The sequence below is a fragment of the Myiozetetes cayanensis genome, unplaced genomic scaffold (genome assembly GCF_022539395.1).
Source record: "Myiozetetes cayanensis isolate MyiCay16 unplaced genomic scaffold, myiCay2020 scf5-8, whole genome shotgun sequence".
NCBI lineage: Eukaryota > Metazoa > Chordata > Aves > Passeriformes > Tyrannidae > Myiozetetes > Myiozetetes cayanensis.
In genome coordinates this window covers 102,056,464-102,075,454 of record NW_026087742.1, presented here as the reverse complement: position 1 = coordinate 102,075,454, position 18,991 = coordinate 102,056,464, and the positions used below count along the sequence as shown (strand labels likewise).

At 40.3% G+C, this 18,991-nt stretch overlaps 1 protein-coding gene across 6 annotated transcripts in view; it reads left to right on the top strand.

The window, feature by feature from the left end:
- MAP7D2 (MAP7 domain containing 2) overlaps window positions 1-18,991 on the top strand; it is an 81,618-nt gene that overhangs the window by 41,089 nt on the left and 21,538 nt on the right. For 5 of the 6 annotated variants that reach the window (XM_050332530.1, XM_050332532.1, XM_050332531.1 and 2 more), the window contains exons 2-6: window positions 3,952-4,029; window positions 7,314-7,477; window positions 15,222-15,336; window positions 16,260-16,358; window positions 18,240-18,350. In XM_050332530.1, coding sequence (XP_050188487.1) covers window positions 3,952-4,029; window positions 7,314-7,477; window positions 15,222-15,336; window positions 16,260-16,358; window positions 18,240-18,350 — 567 coding nt within the window. Of the gene's footprint in view, window positions 1-3,951; window positions 4,030-7,313; window positions 7,478-14,762; window positions 15,031-15,221; window positions 15,337-16,259; window positions 16,359-18,239; window positions 18,351-18,991 lie in introns of those variants that run through there. The other variant, XM_050332533.1, reaches the window with a different exon arrangement.

Genomic DNA, 18,991 nt, shown 5'->3' with positions numbered 1-18,991 from the left:
GAATTTCAGGACACGAGGTGTGCCAGCAACCGGTTGGTCCTTCTGAAATGCAGTCTCAGCTCCCAGTAGCTTGATTGTCCTGCTTGAGAACTTGTTTTCTCACCAGAAACAGGATATGGATTTCAAAAGACACATTGCCTTGTGTCTCATCAGGGCAGGACAACCTTCCTTTGTCTTGAGCAACCACCAAGAGGTTTACACAAGCGGTATGTGGAGCAGAGCAGAGTGTGTGTGGACCTGTTCTGGCACTATTTCATCAGTCTGAATAGGTTTATCTTGCCCATGAAAAAGGGTTGAATCAGTGATTAACATGTTGTTTTTTACTTCTGTGAATATTTATTTCAAAGTAATATTAAAGTATTGAAGGAATCCTCTAGCATTAGCTGGGATATTACTGCTGCAGGATTGCTGCTGACATTTTACCTGGGTTTAAGTTATGGTCTTTTCCTTTGGAAATGCTCATTGTGTCAAAGTCCCAGAGGAACAGCTGGCCCCCCTCAATCAAAAAATGAGGCCCAGTCTCAAGCAATTAGCCCTGTGATTAGAAGCATGCCCTCAGTTGAGAGTGACTTTTTGGAAAGGGGGCTTTTGGGGAGGACTGGGAGATTTATTAACAAGGACCAACAATTTGTTTGCGTGCTTCCTTAGAGTAAAATCTTTGATGTTATTATTTGAGCAGTTTCCTTATTCTTCTGCAAGTCTGGGAATAAAGGTTTATAACAGAATTTTCTGCCAGTGTCTCCTTGTATTCATTACTCTGTTTGGCAGAAGGCATAACCAGTCTGCATTTATTTCCTGACTCTTAAGCATGTTGTTAGCTGTTACATGCCCGTCTAACTGAGGGATCAGGGGCTTAGCTGTAAACATGAGGATGGCTCAGGATAAAGCTGCGTGTACAGACCATTACCCTGAGGTCACCTGGCACAGGGAGAGGTTTTTTGCTGTGGGGCTTTGTTCATTCAGACCTTGTCCTGCCCTCTGCTGGCAGTTCCCTGTTAGGGACAGGGATTCCCAGGGTAGAGCTACCTGTGCCAGCTTGCTGCCTGCAGTCTGTTTTGTCAAACAGAATTTGAGTTCCTGTCATTAATGAAACTTCTCGCCACAGGCAACTGCTGTGCCCATTGCGTTCATAATGTATATTATGTGAAGATGTGTAGTAAATACGCTAATTTTGGCCTTCGAAAGTCATCCCAAGGTACAAGCTATTACCCGGGGAATAGTTTTCTGTCCTTCAAAGCTATATTTACTTTCTGAAGGCAAGCAAATTTCTGATTTTTGGCAGGCATGCTAATTCACAAAGTCAAGTACTTGAGTTAAGAAATGCCAGTACTGAGGATGCCTGTGCTATTTTAATGCTATTCTTGCCACATGCATATGCCTGTACTTACAGGCATCTTACAGATTGCCTACTGTTTTCCTCCGTTTTTTTGCATGTTGGTGTATTGCATATATAATGAGCAGTAATTCCATATATTTGTAGTTTCACCTGTGACATAGCCAAGTCTGGAGTGCTGTTCTCCAAGACAGACTTCAGATATAGTTCTGTGTACTTTTCAGTTTCAGAAGGAAATGAAGCAAGAAACACTAATAACTTCGAACTTGGCTCACCTTTTAAGCACTGACATAAATAAGCAAATGGACCTGACAAGGAAAAATGTATAATATATGTGTAAGACTAGGCAAAATAAGGATTGTACAGACTGTTTCAGCTCGGATGCATCCTCATTTCTTGAGTATCTGACTTTACAGCCTTGATCATCTTTTAATATTGTCCGAGCAGGGTGGAGATGTCCAAATGCTTGAGAAAGACAACCTGAAAAATTTTGCCTCTACTTTGGGATAGCTGTGGCAGTTGTGAGCAAGATTTTTAGATCCACTTCTGCTAGATGTGTTCATGAAGCAGTCAAAGTAGAGATGAGTTACCTGTAAATTTATTGACAGACATAATGGGATGTATTTGTGCTGTTGGATTTCAGAGATAGTTGCTGTAAGCAGGAGAGTGATGGGAATCAGTGCAGGATTTTATGAACATAGTCCATGAACAGGAACTGTCCTGCTGTTCCTCTCCTATCCCTCCAGCTTCTCCCCGTCCTGGATTCCATACTTTCCATCTGACTTACATCCTTTGCCACAGAAGACCTTAACTTGTGCCTCTGCTTGTCTCTTTCCCTTTCTCCATCCTGTGCTGGTTCCCAAGCTCAGTCTTCTGTCGTTGGACTCTTAGTCCAGTCTTGATTTCACTTCCCTCTGCTGCTTCTAGCCCGAGTTGTAGGTTTCATGATGGTTTGACTTTCAGATCTCTGAAAACCTTTCTATTGGAGTTGTAATGTAACTAGGCTGACAACAGGATTCACCTTCTTAGCTACTTTTTGCCAGGCCCCTTCAAAGTAGTTACAAACCTTGGCCGTGGTTGTTTTCCTGAGCCGCCACCTCTTCTCTCCTTCCTTGTCAAATGTGCCAATAATGGCAGCCAAGGGAATAAACAAGCGGACAAGTATGGAAGTAGGATGAGTATTTGGTAATAAATAAATATGTATTTGACCCACAAATTTAGTTGTAATTAACCAGCTGGGAGCTGTAATCACAATTTTCTAGGGGGCTGGCTGCCGTCAGGTAGTCGCTCTGTGTGTGTGCTGGGAGGGTCAGAGATGCTGCGTGGGGAAAAAGCAAGCTGTTACTGTAATGGGGGACACCTGAGACCTGTGTGTCTAGCCAGTCACCAGGGACCACCAAGGCTGGCTTTCAGCCTTCCTGCAGAACAGTGCATTTTATGGAAAGGTACTTCCTATGCAAAATCCTTGCTCCCACAGACAAGCTGCCTTTGGAAAGGAGCCTGCAAGTGTAACTTTTCAGGAAGCGACTTGGGGTTACAGTCTGTGTAACTTTTCCACTCATATTTATAGGATAAAATTAGTAACTGCAGTTCTCAGAGCAAAAGGGAAGGGGTTTTAATTATAATTCAGTAACTCATCAGGGAGCCCAGATAATGATTGCAAAGGATGTAAACGTGCTGTGGGACACCATGCCTGTTTGCACTGCCTGGACCCCAGGAGATCCTGAAAACAAAGAGAGAAAAGAGAGCACTGGAGGCCCCATCAGCTGTTTTAAAAGGATACCATCCTTTAGATGGTCTGTCAAGGCACTAGTTGGTGGCCTTACCCATAGTATTGCAGAAGGTCCATCTAAGGTCTGTCTGGCTGCTTGTTCCAGGGCACGCAGGCAGGTGACTCTGAGGCACCTTGTGTGTCAAACTCTGCCTTCCTGCCTCCTTAAACGGGGCTTTTCAGTTGCTCATGCTGTGTAAGGAACTGGGGTGTCTGGATCCAGGTACAAAACATCCTTAGGCAACCTCCTCACAAAGTAACCTACTTTTAGACACCAACTTGAGAAGGAAACAAAGTGCCTCCTGCCTGGAAAAGAGGGCAGGAGGGCTTCGTCCTGCATAGCCTCATCCAGGGATAATTGGTGGTTGTTGAAATGAGCTGGTGCTACTGAGCAAGGAGACTGTGGGGCTCTGGTGAGCCATAAAGGTGAAGGCTGGGACTCCCCATGGCTGCTTACTGCTTTTCAGAGCTACTGTTTTTCTTTTTAGCCAAAAAAAAAATTAAAATGAGCTCATTAACAAAGATAAATAAATGTTAATTGCATCCTTATGGTTTTTCCCAAGAAAGTTTTACATTTTGAAACAAGCACTAACAGCATGCTTGTTTGCTCTGAGGAGTCAGGCATTTACACTGAGGAACTGTGCTTGGAGTTCAGCAGTAGGTAGGAGACTGTGCTCAGGATGTATCCAAATCCCAGCTTGTTAACCTGCATGCATACAAGTGCCAAATTGGTTTTGTTATTGGAGTTATTAAATGCAGTAGTAATTATTTTTGGTGGATGTTTTATATTTCTTTTGCATGCTTCTTTAGTTTAACCAACTTTTTTTTTCCTTCTCTCTGTCTTTAGCCATTGATGGATTTTTAAAAACTGATGAAAGACAAAGACTGGCAAAGGAAAGAAGAGAAGAAAGGGAGAAATACCTTGGTAAGTTGGCAGGAGGTGTATGTATTATTTATGTATATGTGTTAATAGGGTTAAGTAACTTAGAACATTTTTCCTGCTGTGAATTTTAAACATTGTGGTTCAATCTGTTCCTAGTCTTTATCACTTTTTTTGAATCAAATTAAAAAAAATAATCTGTCGTTCTGGATTTTCCATTCAGCTATTAATGTTCTATAGTTACAAGTTGATATTCTTCTTTGATTTATGTGCTTTTGAATATAGGTTTATGTTCAAGATACTATTAAGATTCTGATTTGTAAAAATACCAAATAAGCTTTGGATAATACTCAGGATAATATGTAGGATGATTTGGCAAAGCAGCCTCAAATTTAGCCTGTTCAGTTTTAGTCATACTGAAAGATACCACAGAGTTGTTAAAGCAGATACTTTTCCATAAGTTTTTAAATGGTTAATATTTCAAGAGGATGAGAAGAAATATTATTCAGTTCCTGAACAGCATAAGCATTGGTTTCAGAAATTTTTTTTAAATAATAGGGTATTTTTAATCTATTAATAGAACTAGAGAAATGTTGAGGGAATTGTAAAATATATATATATATATGTGCGTGTGTAAAACAAAAATATATATAAGGGGGGTGTTCATACACAGTTAATATATATATATATGCATGAATAAAATCAACTCTGAGACATTGATTTGGACTTTCTATGGTCTATTTGTGTGTATATATATATTTATAAATAAAAAAAAAGTTGAACTATGAACTTCACTTTTCCTTATTGTAATGACAAGAAAGGCTAGGAGCACTGTTCCTAGAGGTTACCTGACAATACCTATCAGAAGGAATTGTCAGTGTTTTATGATTTTTGTAAAATTTAAGCTAGGCAGATATTTTGAGGAAACGTCAACTAAAACAATATGGACACCTGTGAGAAGAATCGTAGGAAAATACTGTTTTTCTTGCATTAAATAAACAAATTGCTTACCATTTCTTGACAAAACCTGAGGCTTGAGACCATGACTTGATGTTTTTTAGTACCATGGGCTTGGTCAGCAAGATTCTTTTTGGTAGTTCAGTGAAAATCTGCTGCTGTTTAGTACTTAATGTCCCCTGAGGTTCTGTCTATCTGGGGCATGAACCAGCCTGAGCTGTAGCTTACTTCTCTTCCAGGTATGCCCAGTCTAGGCTTTCTCTTCTGTCCTCTTGATTATCCCTTTCTTGCTGGTTCCTGAGAAAGTGACACTATGAGTAGATTGTAAGGGACTTGGATTAAAAAGCAGAAGAGATGAGAGGGAAACTGAAACCTGGAGAATTTGGGAGTGGTTGGCCCAGGAAATTTGGAAGGTGTTGACTGCAGTTTTTTCCCAGACATCATATGCACCTTCTGGAAATACAGTTCTTTAGGGTTAAGACCATTTCTGTAATGGGGAGCTCTGGATTTTGGTCATTGTTTGTGGCAAATTTCTTTTAGAAGTTCAGAAAAAAGCAGTGTGTTCCCTAGGAGGTCAGAACTTTAAGCAGTCAGTAGGTACTTCACAACAATATAGAATAACCTTTTCAACAAAGCCAAAACTTGTTAATCAGTGGTTTAGTATCCCTAAATTAAGGAACACGAATTGTATATATGTTCATGATGACAGAATGGTTTGCTTCTCTGTTCAGAATCAGTCCCCGATTTCACCTACTGACTCAGAAGGTAATCGTAGCACAGTCTCTGGGCACTTTATTTTTGGTTTTTATGAACTCCAGCATGCTTTTTTTCACCTGCTCTACCTGACTTGGCTAGCAGTTGTGAATAATTAATGAGTGGTCACTTGTCTTCCACTGTCTCTGAGGTAACTCTTTTTCTGTTGGCAAGTCTGACTCTTCACACATTCAATGCAGGCTCACCTGCAGCCCTGACCACCCTCCCCACCCTGTACTGCCCTGTCCTGGGTGGGGAGGAAGAGTGGATTTTCATACGGCAAAAAAGAAGACAACATCAACTATATTTCTAGCAAGAATAAGCTGGAAGGTGTTCTGCAAATCAGGCTGAGTTTGAACAAGTATTCTAGGAGGAGTCTGTGTTCAAGGGGAAGAAATACAACTGTTGGAAAAGGATTTGGGTGTTGGAAAGACTCTGGCTCTCACCCAAGGGCTTGAAGATGTAGTGGGGCCAAAAGGGACTGAAGGTCACAGTTGTAGTTAAAGAATCTGAGGGCAATAGCTGACGGAAGAAGGCTGATCTTAGAAGAGGGAGTTGAGATGGCTGGGCAAGAGCCTAGGATTGATGGGGAGATACTGAGAAAGAGTTAGAAGGGTGAAAATGTGCTGTACAAGGAAACAGGAACTGAAGGAGCAGTGTGAGGCTGAATAGGTGAGCGTGATGAAAGACTAGCTCTTACATAAACAGCATTAATTCTGACTTTCCCTAACTTTCAAGTTCTTAGCCTGGCAACTGTGAGAATATTCCTTCTTTGGTATGGGCTATATGTGTGTTGGTATGTGACATTACAGGCTTGTGTGTTTGTAGGCATGCTTACTGAACTCCTCTTTCCTGCCTTCTTATGGAATACACTTGCATGAGAAAAGTGAATTTTTCCTCGTGATTTGCCACATCAACTTCTGCTACTTGTTCTCCTACATAAACCTGAAGCAACAGTCCTGTATGTAATGTTGCAGTCTGAATTTCTTTATCAAGGTGATGTCTCAAGAAGGTTATTGCTCCAGTTAGAATAAACAACTGGGCAAACCCTCCATAACACAAGTAATTTTTTTTCGTGCGAAGAGGCAGAAGTGGGTAAAGATGCAGTACCAAATTATGAGCTGAATGGTGTATTTCCAAAACTTCATAGAAAACTTAGCATATGTTGTTTTCATGTATTCGTTTTGAAGGCAGCTCCATAACAAGAAGCAGTTTTAAAGAAATTCCAAGGGCTTTTGCTTCAACCTACGTAACTGATTCACTTCAAAGCTTACTGGGAACATTTGTTATGTCTGAAAAAATAGTTTGGCTTTAAGCCACAGAGAGATTTGAAGCGTAAACAAAAAAGTGTTTTTAAAATGTTCTGTACACTGTTTTTACATAGGTAAGGGGCACAAACTGTCACCTTGTGTACAAGGGCTTCCTTATTTGTTTATTGAGCAAATCACTTAGATTTACTAGTCGTTTCAGCACTTCTGTGCACTATGTTTTTAATCTTAGTGTACTAAGACCCTGTGTACTTGTATTCGTTCTTTTACACTGTTGTGCCGTGTTATCAAATAATTTTAAAGCAGAAGAACATTTGTGGGAAGTGAAACGCACCTTTTTCTCTGCATAAGCCGCCAGGGAACAGCAGATACTGGAGAAGGAGAGAAGAGCAAAACTTCAGTATGAGAAGCAAATGGAGGAGCGGTGGAGAAGACTGGAGGAGCAGAGGCAGAGGGAGGAGCAGAAGAGGGCAGCTGTTGAAGAAAAACGGAGACAAAAGCTTAAAGAGGAGGAGGTGAGGCCCACTGGGAGATGTGCAGCAGGGCAGTTCCGCGTGGTAGCATTAACCGTAGCTGAATATTGACATGCACTGAACGATTTTGGGGGCAGGACTGCAGACATGTGGGTATTACTTCGAGAATTGCAAACCACATCACCACAGCTATTAGGAGTCGGCTACTGCTTGTACATTAGAAACATTTTCCAAAGCATTTTTTTTTACTTGATTTCTGTCTGATCTCACAGAGTAGTTATCTACTATTGCTAACATATCTGGGACTCTGATTGTCAAATGATAAAGCACCAGCTTTTCAGAAAGTATTTTTTAAAGATGAGTGTTTCCAAAAAGGGAAAGATTTTTCTTACTGTTCTGTTTATTGTCATGAAACAGAAATCATGTTTATGAAAATGTGTTGTTTCGTTTTTCCTTGGTGACAGAAACTCAGAAATTCTTACGTAAAGCAGTAAAGAATCTAGGCTGGTTTAAAATTCTCTCACAGAACAGAATTAATCACATATATTTTGAGCATCTTCCTACCCTTCCTCTCTTCTACACTCCCTACTGAGATTGTTTAAGGTTCTTTTTTTGCTCTAGTGAGTCCAATTTCTGATACAAATCTCTGAATGCAGTGTGTGTGTATATTTCTGCATGACATTATATAGAAAACACTAACACAGCTACTGCAACTGATAAAGAATTAATGATTTTTGGGAAAGGGGGCAGTGGTTTAAAAAAAAAAACCAAGAGAAGACATTTCTCTAGTTTCTAGATTAAAAAAAGCTCTAGAAATCTGCAGTTCCTCCTTTTTTCTGCCCCCACCATCTTTTGATCACAATAACTTTGCGAAACAGTTAAAACACTGCTGCATGGAATCAGAATAACATACTGCTGTTCATTGAATTTTTTGGTTAGATTTTTCACATTAACTTGAAGAGAAGATTATATCCTGTCATTCCTCTTTCAGCTTAAACACACTGATTGTGGCTTCTGTGTAATGGCTGAAAATTAATTTTAAAATATTTTGTCATGTGGTTTGTTTCAAATTCTTTTAAGAAAAATGACAAAAAACCAGAAACAAAGGGGGATGGGAGGTCTCTCTCCTGTGGTAACATCACTGACCTGATGTGCTCCTTCCCCAGTGTTTCCTGCTGCGGTAACCTTTTGCAGCTAAGCAAAATCCATTCCCTCTGAGGGTTGTGAGGGAAAGGGGCAAGTGCAGTAACTTTCAAACCCCTGTCCTCAAAATTTGCAGCAGAGGGAGGTGGAGGAAGAGTGAGCAACTGCCTGCTTTCCCTGCCTGCACGGTTTGCCTTTGCTGGAGAAACGAGAGCAGGGTTGTTGGGCACAAGAGAGGCTGTGGCAGGTCAGAGCCAAGGGGGCTGTTCAGTGGGGACTCCATCTCCTGCAGTGGCCTCCTGCACTTTCCCAGAGATGGATATGAGGCTGAGCAGAGAGTGATGTTTCTCCCAACCATCAGCACGCCTGTTTCAGCTCCCCAGGACACTGTACGTGCGATAGGAGCCTTCTCTAATGGCGAGAGAAAGGCTGCTTCCAAGAGTTTGGTCATAATACAACTACCACTTCTCTCACTGGGCTGGTCCTTTGTGCTTAAACTGTCCAAAGCCTTTCTTTGGGAGTTAAGACAGACCCAGCTCTGGCTTCTTTACCTTTTCTTTCCTCCCTCCCTCTTCCCCCAGACTGAGGGAGGTGAGAGGGGCAGGAGGACTGGAGAGGATGGTTGCTTGTTTGGGGATGGATTGAACCTGGGGGGAGGAAAAATCCAGGAGCCTCTGAAGGAGGAGAGGGTACACAGGGGAATAATCGGTAGAACAGGGAAGAGTGAGAGAAGGAAACTGGGAATATGAGATATCACCTTCTGACTTCCCTTTGCGGTTTTTTGTCCCTCATTTCTCAAATTCCACTTGAATTCTACTAAAGGATCTGCCAAATTCCCCCTCTGCTTCTGATGAATCCCTCAAACCCCACGTGCATTGTAACAGTGAGGGTCTGAGTAAGGATGATGATGAACTTGCAGCTCCCTGGGCATTGCAAGTTGCTCAGTGCCTGTGAGTCATTCGGCCATTTAAAGATCTTCTTTACTGGAAGAGCTTTGAAGCTGTATTTCCCACACCTAAGGTGGGGTGTGTGTGTGCCCTGGCCAGTGAGCCAGTGTAATGCAGCATGTCCTCAGTGTTTCTCATTTTAACTCTGGTTTACACTGGCTGGGGACTGAGTACCCATCTTACCTGCTCATCAGGTGTCTGAAATGACAAGTAGAGAGATTTTCTTCCTTGCTCTTTGCCTTATTGGTTGTCCTTTATATTTTCCTGAAGTTATTTTTCCTTGCTTTTTAACGCAGCAGAAGGTAGTGCATATTTTGATAGGAACAGATTGTATAAATCTCTCTCTACAAAATATTATTGTTGCTTCTGGAAGACTTTGAGAGGAACTGGTGGGGAGTTGTTGACTCCTATGTCAGAGCATCCTCTGCTTGGCTGTTTTGCTTGCAAAGGACTTCTTAAAGAGGAGGTGGCTAAAATTTGATTTATTTTGCTTGCTTTTTCCACTCTACAATGACCAGATAAGATATGGTGGTTTTAATGTCTAGTTTGGTAGGAATGGAGGTGTTCTCTCAGAGTTCCCCTCTGGGGCAGCTGGAGCTTGTTGCAGAGCACAGTGAAAGCGTGTCCGATTCTTCAGACAGGACCTGAATAAATATATATGAAAATATGTGTTTGCCCCATTGACAGTGACTGCACCTTTCTTATCTGTAGAGGTCTTCAGTACCACTGTCTTTCCCTGCGTATTTCTTTTTAAAATTGCCCACTTCCTTTAGTAAAAGCAGTCCCTGAGCCTTGAAGGAAGAAACGTGCTGTTCAACAGAAGTGATTGAAGAGTTATTTTTAACTGGACTGGATAAAAGTTTTTCAGTTCCCTGCCTTGAAATTCCATGTGACTTGGAAAATACCTTGCAAATAGGTGTCTAGCTGTACATGGGTTATTGGGAAGTCTCCACAGGAGCCGTGTTCTGCTGATCTTGGATTCCATAAGACAATATGAACATCACTTTTACAGGCCATGTCAAGGATGCTCGTGCGAATAAGAGCAAGAACATCCATCTAGTCAAAGATTTGTTTTTAATAAAACCATCAGATTTTGTTAAAAAGGAAACTGATAAAAGTAGTACTGAGCCTACCAGTATACTAATGTTTAGATGAACCTGTAAAGAGCATCAAATCTAAGCCAGCACTTGACTTGAAAGATTGATATAACAACTGTTAAATGGAAAAGAATATCCTGCATCATTGGAGAGATTGTTTACATGCACTATTTCTTACATTTGTAAAAATCATGCACTTAGACACAAGAGTGACAACTCTCAAGATATTATAGCTTTAATTACTTACTGTATTATATGCAATTCAAATTTAATTACTTTTAAAATTATAATAGATGAAATAATAATTGCTTTCCAAACAGATTTTAGCAATTCATATCCTAAGTGGGATTCAGTTGCATGAGAAATATAAAAATTCTACTGCAAACTGTTTGAGATTGCATTGCAAGCAGTCTCTCACTCTGCTCTGTAGTGGACATGAGGAGAAATATTTAGTCCTCATTACTGACCATCCTTTGCCCTTCCCCTGCTGTTCCCTGCTGTGGCAGCTCCCTTTGTATCTTAATGCAGAGCCTTCCTCTGTCCTGTGCTGTTGTTTGATGCCCACACCCTGACACACACCCATAACTGCAATTGGTTGAGAGTGGGAATTAATTTTATTCAGAATGGTAGTTAAATTTAAGAATACTATATTGCTTTTTAATGCATTATTTAAATAGAAAAAAACAGAGCTCTTTCGTTGCTATAGGGAAGAGCCACTCAAAAAATGGAGCTGACTGATAATATCAGGAAACAGTGATCTACTTGCATACAGTGCTGTGTGTAAAGAGAAGAGGAAGAGGTGGTTTTGGGCTCTTTTAGATATTTATATTGTAGGTATAAGGAGATGGGTTTAGAATTGTTTGCACAAATTATTTTAAGTCATAATACTTTCAAAATGAATTTTTTGCTTGTCACATCTGTTATATTTTGCACAGAGAAAAGGAAAGTACTTAGTCAAATTACTTGCTTTCTCACAATTGGGTTTTGTTTGTGGGATTTTTATTTGTTTGTTTTTACTTCGGACAGTACAAATGTTTATTCTGTTGCTCAAGCTGAGGAAAACCTGGATGAATAACTGAATTTTGAAAGTAACATGTAATTTTTAGATACTAGCAGTAGATGGCTCTCTTTTATGGTTTTATTAATTCTTAATTTAACCTACATACAATTCTTGTGCATTACAGTTTTTTTGTGGGAACTCACTGTATCTTGAGTGCAGACATTGTTTCCTCTATCTGTAGCTGTTAGAGTTCCCAAATGAGGATCACACTGGCAGTTTAATATCTTTTTAAGAAGGTACTTCATCTATAACATAGACTGGAAGGGTTTTCCACATTGTTTGCTGGTGAAGGAATGTCTTGTGGTTTAATTTTCGTCACAGAACAAATTATTAATGTATGAGGTGTTTATGCTGTGCTTCCTTGTGTCTTATTGTTTTCTTTGGCTTTTTAGTTTTGTGCCATCTTAAAGTAATTTTTTAATAACTACTCTTTCTTTGTGAAGAATGGCCCTCATATTGTTCTTTATCTAAGCTATATCTGCATGAGGTTTAATAATTATGTTCTATAGTGCTTTAATGAAAGGCTCCTTGCAAATGAAATTCAGTGATCCTTTCCACATCGTGTAGCTGAAGATTTCAACCTCAGATTGTAGGTAGCATGGACTGTCAAATATGTATGAAGAATCATTTAATTTCTTTAATCTATTTCACTGTGCATTTTATTCTTAAAACACTTTCTTAGTAGGTGGTATAAGTGTATTCTGTGGTTTGCAAACTAAAGAATATTGCTGGTTCTTGCTGCAAACATCATTAAAAAACCCTAAACAAAACAACAAACAAACATAAATCAGATAATTGAAACTTGACTGCTTTCATCTTATCTTTTTTGATTAATGTCGAACAATATTAATTAGAAATGGGAAGAAAGAAAGGTTCTTTATAAGAGGATGCTTTAATGAGAAATAAATGGGAGGGTGAGATTTTCCTTGGTGTAAAGAGTGTGGTAGAAGGGTAGGTTGGGGCAAGATGCATAGTAGAAGAAAGTAGTGAAAAGAAGCAGACTGCAGAGAAGAACTGGTGATGAAATAGGTGAGTTTTGCAAAGAGTAAGGGCAGAAAAGGGACTCAAACAGAATTAAATTAGAGAGGTGAGAAGTTATAAGTAAAAAGCGTGAACTTGAAATGCAAAGGCAGCACACACAAGTTTTAAGTGTGAAAATGGCATCATCAAGCAGTAAGAGAAGAAAGAAAGATTGTAGCGAATTAAATCAGAAGCGAGTGACTTCGAATTCCAGAGACTGGAAGATTGTTTCCTTTTCACACCCCAAGTAGGGACAAGAAGTGAGTACTTGGTACTCACGAGGTACTCAGAACTATGGGGTTTTCTGTGCTGTAGCAGAAGAGGCTGCATTTGGGCTTTGTGCTGCCTCCTGATGATTCGTGCAATTGCTCCGTAGGGAGAAGAAGGGGAAGGAAGGAGGCAGAGCTCGCATTTTCATGCCTGCCTGGACACTGATGGCACTGACAAGACGGAAGGGGGGAGGAAAGGGGGAAGGGAGGGCGGGGAAGCAGCTGCCTGCTTTCAGTGGTCTTTGAATGATGTTACCTGATAGACCATGAGCTCAAAACACATGACTGAAAAATCATCTTCCTGGAGACAGCAGCAGAAATTGTAACAGCAGGGTGGGGCACCTGGCCAAAAGGTAACAGGGACGAGAGAGATGAGAATGATGGACAGAGCATGCAAGAATTTTCTTTTCTCACTCTTTGTATGGAGGGTAATATATTGGCATTCTTTATAGCACAAGTGATTTGTAATGAGGTTAAGGGAAGAAAGCTTAAAGATTAAAGGTAGTGGCTTGCTGTTGATATTGATGGATAACTGGTAGTAGGGGTGGATGAGGTGGAAAAAATGAGGTCAGAAATAAATTACTGTAAGTTGTAGTAGAAGAGATTCTTCAAAGATGTGGAAGAGACAAAAGTATATCGCAGATAACCAGAAGATGATGAGAGGACATCTGGCATTGTAGAAGGCCAAGAACCCCAGGAAAGTAACACAAAGGTTACAGGCACGTGTATAAAAGTTCTGTCATGGAAGTTTCTGGAGGTGCCTGATGTTAGAGTCTGATGTGCCGAAGGTGCTACAGTCAGAGACTACAGGCTCAACATCAGTGCAGAGGCTGAAGGAGACATGCTTGAACAAAGACTGAAATTTTGTGGTAAAATCTCGCAGAAAAAGGCAATAGGAAAGCCAGTCCAAAGGCATGAATCAGTTAGAGAAAGTATTCTGTCCAAGAGATGTATGAGAGGTTTTCCATGCAGATGATCTGAGCTGCCAAAAGATACTGGAGACAGAGCAGGGGGTTGGTAAAAATTGGAAGAGTTATGATGTAATCACAGAAGCCTGCAGGATCCAGTTTGAAGTGGATGAGAGTAGGAGTTTTACACTAGATCAGAAGGACATAGCAAAGGTAATAAGTAATAGCACCAAAAATAGTAATAGGATCAAAGGTCTAAAATCCATTGAGGCAAAAGTTGGAGGCAGCAAGAGTAGACTTATCTTTCATGGTAGGGGTTGGGCTGTGAGGGTGAGGAGGTTGCCAGATGGGAATGAGGTACTGGGAGGAGGAAGAAAAGAGGCTGTTAGATGATGGAATGGTGGGTGGGGAAGAACCACATTATATCTGCTTGAAAGGAGGAAAAGAAAAGGTGCAGAGATCATTGCCACAACAATAAATCACTGAGAAACTAGCAGAGGGAGGAGGTGGGAATGAAACTCAGTGGAGGTCTTTCAGTGAGTCAGGAGGTGGTGGAGAGGGAATAAGGTGACCATACTTAGCTGTAAGTTAAAGGTAGAACAGGATTTGGGGAGGGAAAGAAATATATTTATTCTCTCACAGCTAAAAATCCTACCTCAGCAAGCCATGGAGAACAACATGGGGATAGAGAGGGGGAAACAAGTAAATCTTGGAACAGCATGATCTAGGCATGCATTAAAAAAAAAACACAGAGGGGAAAAAAAAATCAGAAGCTCTTAACTGCATAGACTGTAAGGAACATAGCGGAAGAAAGGAGGGAGTTTTCATTAAAATAAATATATAAATAGAGCTCCTGCAAAGTAACCTACTTTGGGTTTGAAGTGATCATTTATCTGAGTGACTAGGTGGAGCCACTGGCATTGCAGCAATTTAACTGTGCTCAGAAAGGGATGGGAAAAAATCCTGATGTCTGCATAGACAAGAAGGAGTTAATGCTTGTCGAGCATTATTCTTATACAAATTAAGTCCAGAGCACAGCAGCAGCCTCACCAGCAGGAGCAGATGCTAGGCAGTGATGCAACCTGTGTTATTTACTTAGGCCTCTGTAGTGACCTCAGTGGCTTGCAGACAAAGGACACACATATCTGGAGGTAGGTAGAATGCTGATACCTTCTTTATTCACTTCTTTTTCTTTTATTGGGAACAAGCTCCTGTTATCATCTTTCGTGGAGCAACAGGGGGACTGGGTATTTTTAGCATGGTTTCAGGAGGCGGGGTGGGGAAAAAAGCCCCCAAAGAACTGATGGAGATTTGGTTTCTGGTTTTGTACCAATTCAACCAGGAACGTTTAGAAGCCATGATGCGTCGGTCCCTTGAACGCAGCCAGCAGCTGGAACAGAAGCAGAAGCGATGGTCGTGGGGAGGAGCACTGGCTGCAGGCTCAGGAGGGAGAGATGGTAAGTGAAACAGGCTGCCTGCATTGCAGATCTGGAAGTGCAAAATGCATGAGATTGTGGAGATAGTAAGTATGGTGGTTTTATAGTTAGGGTGGTACTGTACAGGCTTTTGCCTTGGGGCGTGAATAAGTACTTTGTAATTGCTTGCCAGGCTTCCTCTCTCTTAATACCTTCTGAGGAGAAAGGTTCCTCCTAACTTTAGGAATGCAGATCATTTTAATAGAGTAACCAGAACCTGTTTGGAGGATGCTAAATGCTAAAATTAAAATTGATGCACAGCCTCCCTTATTATCTCACTCCACATTGTCTTCCCACGCACACAGTTAGCAAATTCAGTATTCACCAAAGGACTGACTGCTGTCTGAGCCTTGCAAAAAGATGATCTGTTTTTGTTTGGTACTTTTAAAAACTGCTGGGAATTTCTAGATGACTATGCAGCATGTGCAGTTTAAAATAGTTTGTTTTTTCCCCCCATATACGTTCTGTTACTGCTATTTTTGCTTTGGCTTCAGAGCAAGTTCTTTTTATTACATAATCAGTCATGTGCTGCTTTTATATTTCAAAAAGATGCATGTTTTCTCTTTTAAATCATGCAACTTATTTAAATTTGTCAGGTTTGAATAAACTGTTATAGGGGAAAATATCCATGTTTGGGTGATGAAGAAATATGACAAGTACTCTTTTAAAACAGTGTGTAAATATACTTAACTTAAAAAAGGCAAACTCTGTTTCATATCATAGTTTTAATGGTATGCCATTAAAAAACCCAGAAATTAAATATATGTAATAATAAAAGAAGTCTTTTATACTTTGAGAAAGAAACCAGTTTTTCTTTGTGATGCAGTTTATGCTTAATTCCAGCTCCCCCAACTTATTCAGTAATTTCTTTCACCTCTTTTTGCTCTGATTTCTCTGCTGTGTAGGTGAATCAGAAAATACCCCACCCCCTGTTCTAGGTTTAGCTGCCAACACCCTTCCTCCAGACCCTGTGACCTCTACTGCTCCTGCTGATTCCTTCAATGGTATTTCAGAGAATCACAGCACCATCATGTCTTGTTTATAACTGTTCTAATCACTGTAATCCATCCACTGATCTTGTCCTTCCTAACCAGTGTTTTCTTATAATTTCAGTCTGGCACTCTACAGCATTACCCTTAGCGTTGTAGACCAATGTCTTTTTAATTTCCTTTTAATTTTGCCATGGTGGAGCAGTGCATGCCTCACATTCCAGCACAGTAGAGGCATTTCATGGTTTTCTCAGTAACTGTAGACTTCTACCACTCAGATTCTCATCTTTGTTAATTCTGTGGGTGCTCTGTGTGTGTGTGTATAATTAGGCATATATTTGACAGTTCTAATGGATGGGCACAGGTGCTGTTGACAAAGATTTCAGTTGCACAGTAAGATAAAATGTGTTATGAAGCCCGTGTTTCATCAAAACAGTCCTCTTTTTCCATCTCAAGGGCCTTTTTCTGCAATATTTTAAGAATAAGTAAATGTAGAATACCTTTACATGGCCATGCTGTGTTTTCAACCTCCAGAAATGAATTTTGGCTTAACTGGTATTTGTAACAAAGTCAGGAAGTTGACTTTGTGTAATCAATTATGTTTTATTTTATTGTCTTTTTTTGCACTTTTTTTGTGGCTTGGGTTTTTTAATTACTATTTCCATAAAAGGACTGTGAAGTACACGAGTCCTCCAAAATTACGATTGTATTGCATATAGGATTTCTAATCTTGATTGTAAATGTACTTGGCATTTTGAAAACAAAACACAGCCTGTGCTTTTGAGAAGTAGGTTCCTTCTCTCACCCCCAAAGGAGGAGCTAGGCTTGGCTATGACTCCTGCAGAACTTACAATAAATGTTGTTGTGTCCATGATCTCACAGGACTCTTATTTCTGTGCAAACAGATTCAGATTTTTATACTAACTGTTGTTCATGTGCAAAGATACTTGGCTGTGCAACTGATGTTTTGCAGCATACCAGCATCATACGTGTTTTTTTAAGAAAGGAAATTGTATTGTCTACTGTAGTAGATGGAAGGAAATCTTGCAAACCCCACTGAGGCAATGATTTGATGGATGTAATAGGGAATACAGTAACTTAGGAGCTGCAGAATTACACATACATGTCCCTTGCTGAAAATATTTTTTGTTTTGAAAGAAATAAAATTCAAATTTAGGGGACAATGAGCCTGTGTTTTTAGCTTCTGAGTATCATATGGTGATCATCATGTACAAGTACATTGTAGTAATACTTGAGTAACATTTTTCTTTCATTCAGTTAAATAAATGCCAAGGTAGGAAATGGATATTTGGCTCAAAAAGACTTTGTCAAACAGTATTTCACAAGAAAAATGTACCAAGAATCTGCATCTTTTTTTTTTTAAATCTTCTCAAGCACAAAAAGATAAAACCAAACAGTGAGGTCTCATCATGCAAGCACACAAATGTTGGTTATTTAATTTTCCTATTAGAATGATACCTGAGGTCTATCCCAGGTCTTCCAGACTGAAAGCAGACGGGAGAGGGAATGAAGATGAGTTCAGAGTTGTCCTGTTTGCAGTTTGTTTTCTTTGGGTAACTTTATGCTTGTGCTGATATTTGAATATCTTATATCAGAACGGCTTCACTCATTCAGACCTGATATATAATTATGTGCCAGGGGCAGTACAAAAAATAGACTGTTGTAAAACTGGAGTATTAAATTCACAAGCAGAAAAGTTGCATCCCAAAGCATGTGTCACAGGATGCTGGTCCTCCAGCACTCAGAAAGAGCTTATCTGCTGCCTAATTCAGTGCTGTGAGTGGCAAGGGCCACGAGTACAAATGCAAGGTTAATTTGGGGAGTTTATCAACACCATGACATGAATACAAATATCTTCAATGCGTTTCTCTGCAGCATGTGACAAACTTTCAGCTTCTACAATGAATCTGCCAAAGCAAATGGACTCGCCAATCAGTAAGCGCCTCTCCTCCTCCACCGCGGCCATAACACATTCCCCCGACAGAGGCAAGTGAACCTGCTGGTCTCCTGCCAGCCTAAACTCTCCTTCTGCTTAAAGCACTTCTTGTCCATGTAGTCGTGTGATTTGCTTATGTATGCCATTCAAAAGAGCTCAAACATTTGAGGCATTTTAAATGAATACATTAAAGTAGTTCTGTAGCCTGTCCCAAGACTGTGCTGCCATGCTGGAGGTCGCAGTCCAGCAACAAATGCTGTGGGTTTTCTACTGATTCTTTTTCAGGTTTTGATACTCCCACAAACAAGGCTGTAAGTACATTCTGTGACTGCAGCCATTTCCTATAACTACTGCTTGTGACCTTCTGGCCAGTAGGAAAAACAGGCAAACCAAATATGTGGCTTGACAGTAGATAGGGGGTGTACTGTGGGCAGGAGCACGTCCAATGAGCCACCTGGGACACTTCAATCCGGTGACCAGAGTTGTAGAGCCCTTTAATTTGTTACAAAACTCTGATCCACGAGAGACTCAGCAAAAGATGATCATCTTGTAGGATTAGTGGTTACTAAGCACTCACTCTGAACTCTGGCTTTTTTAGGTTTGTTTTGTGTTTCTTTTTTTCCCTCTTTAAAGTCTAATGATAAAAAATGTATTTTTTGAAGTAAGTGACTATGAAGGCTTGTTTTTAGAA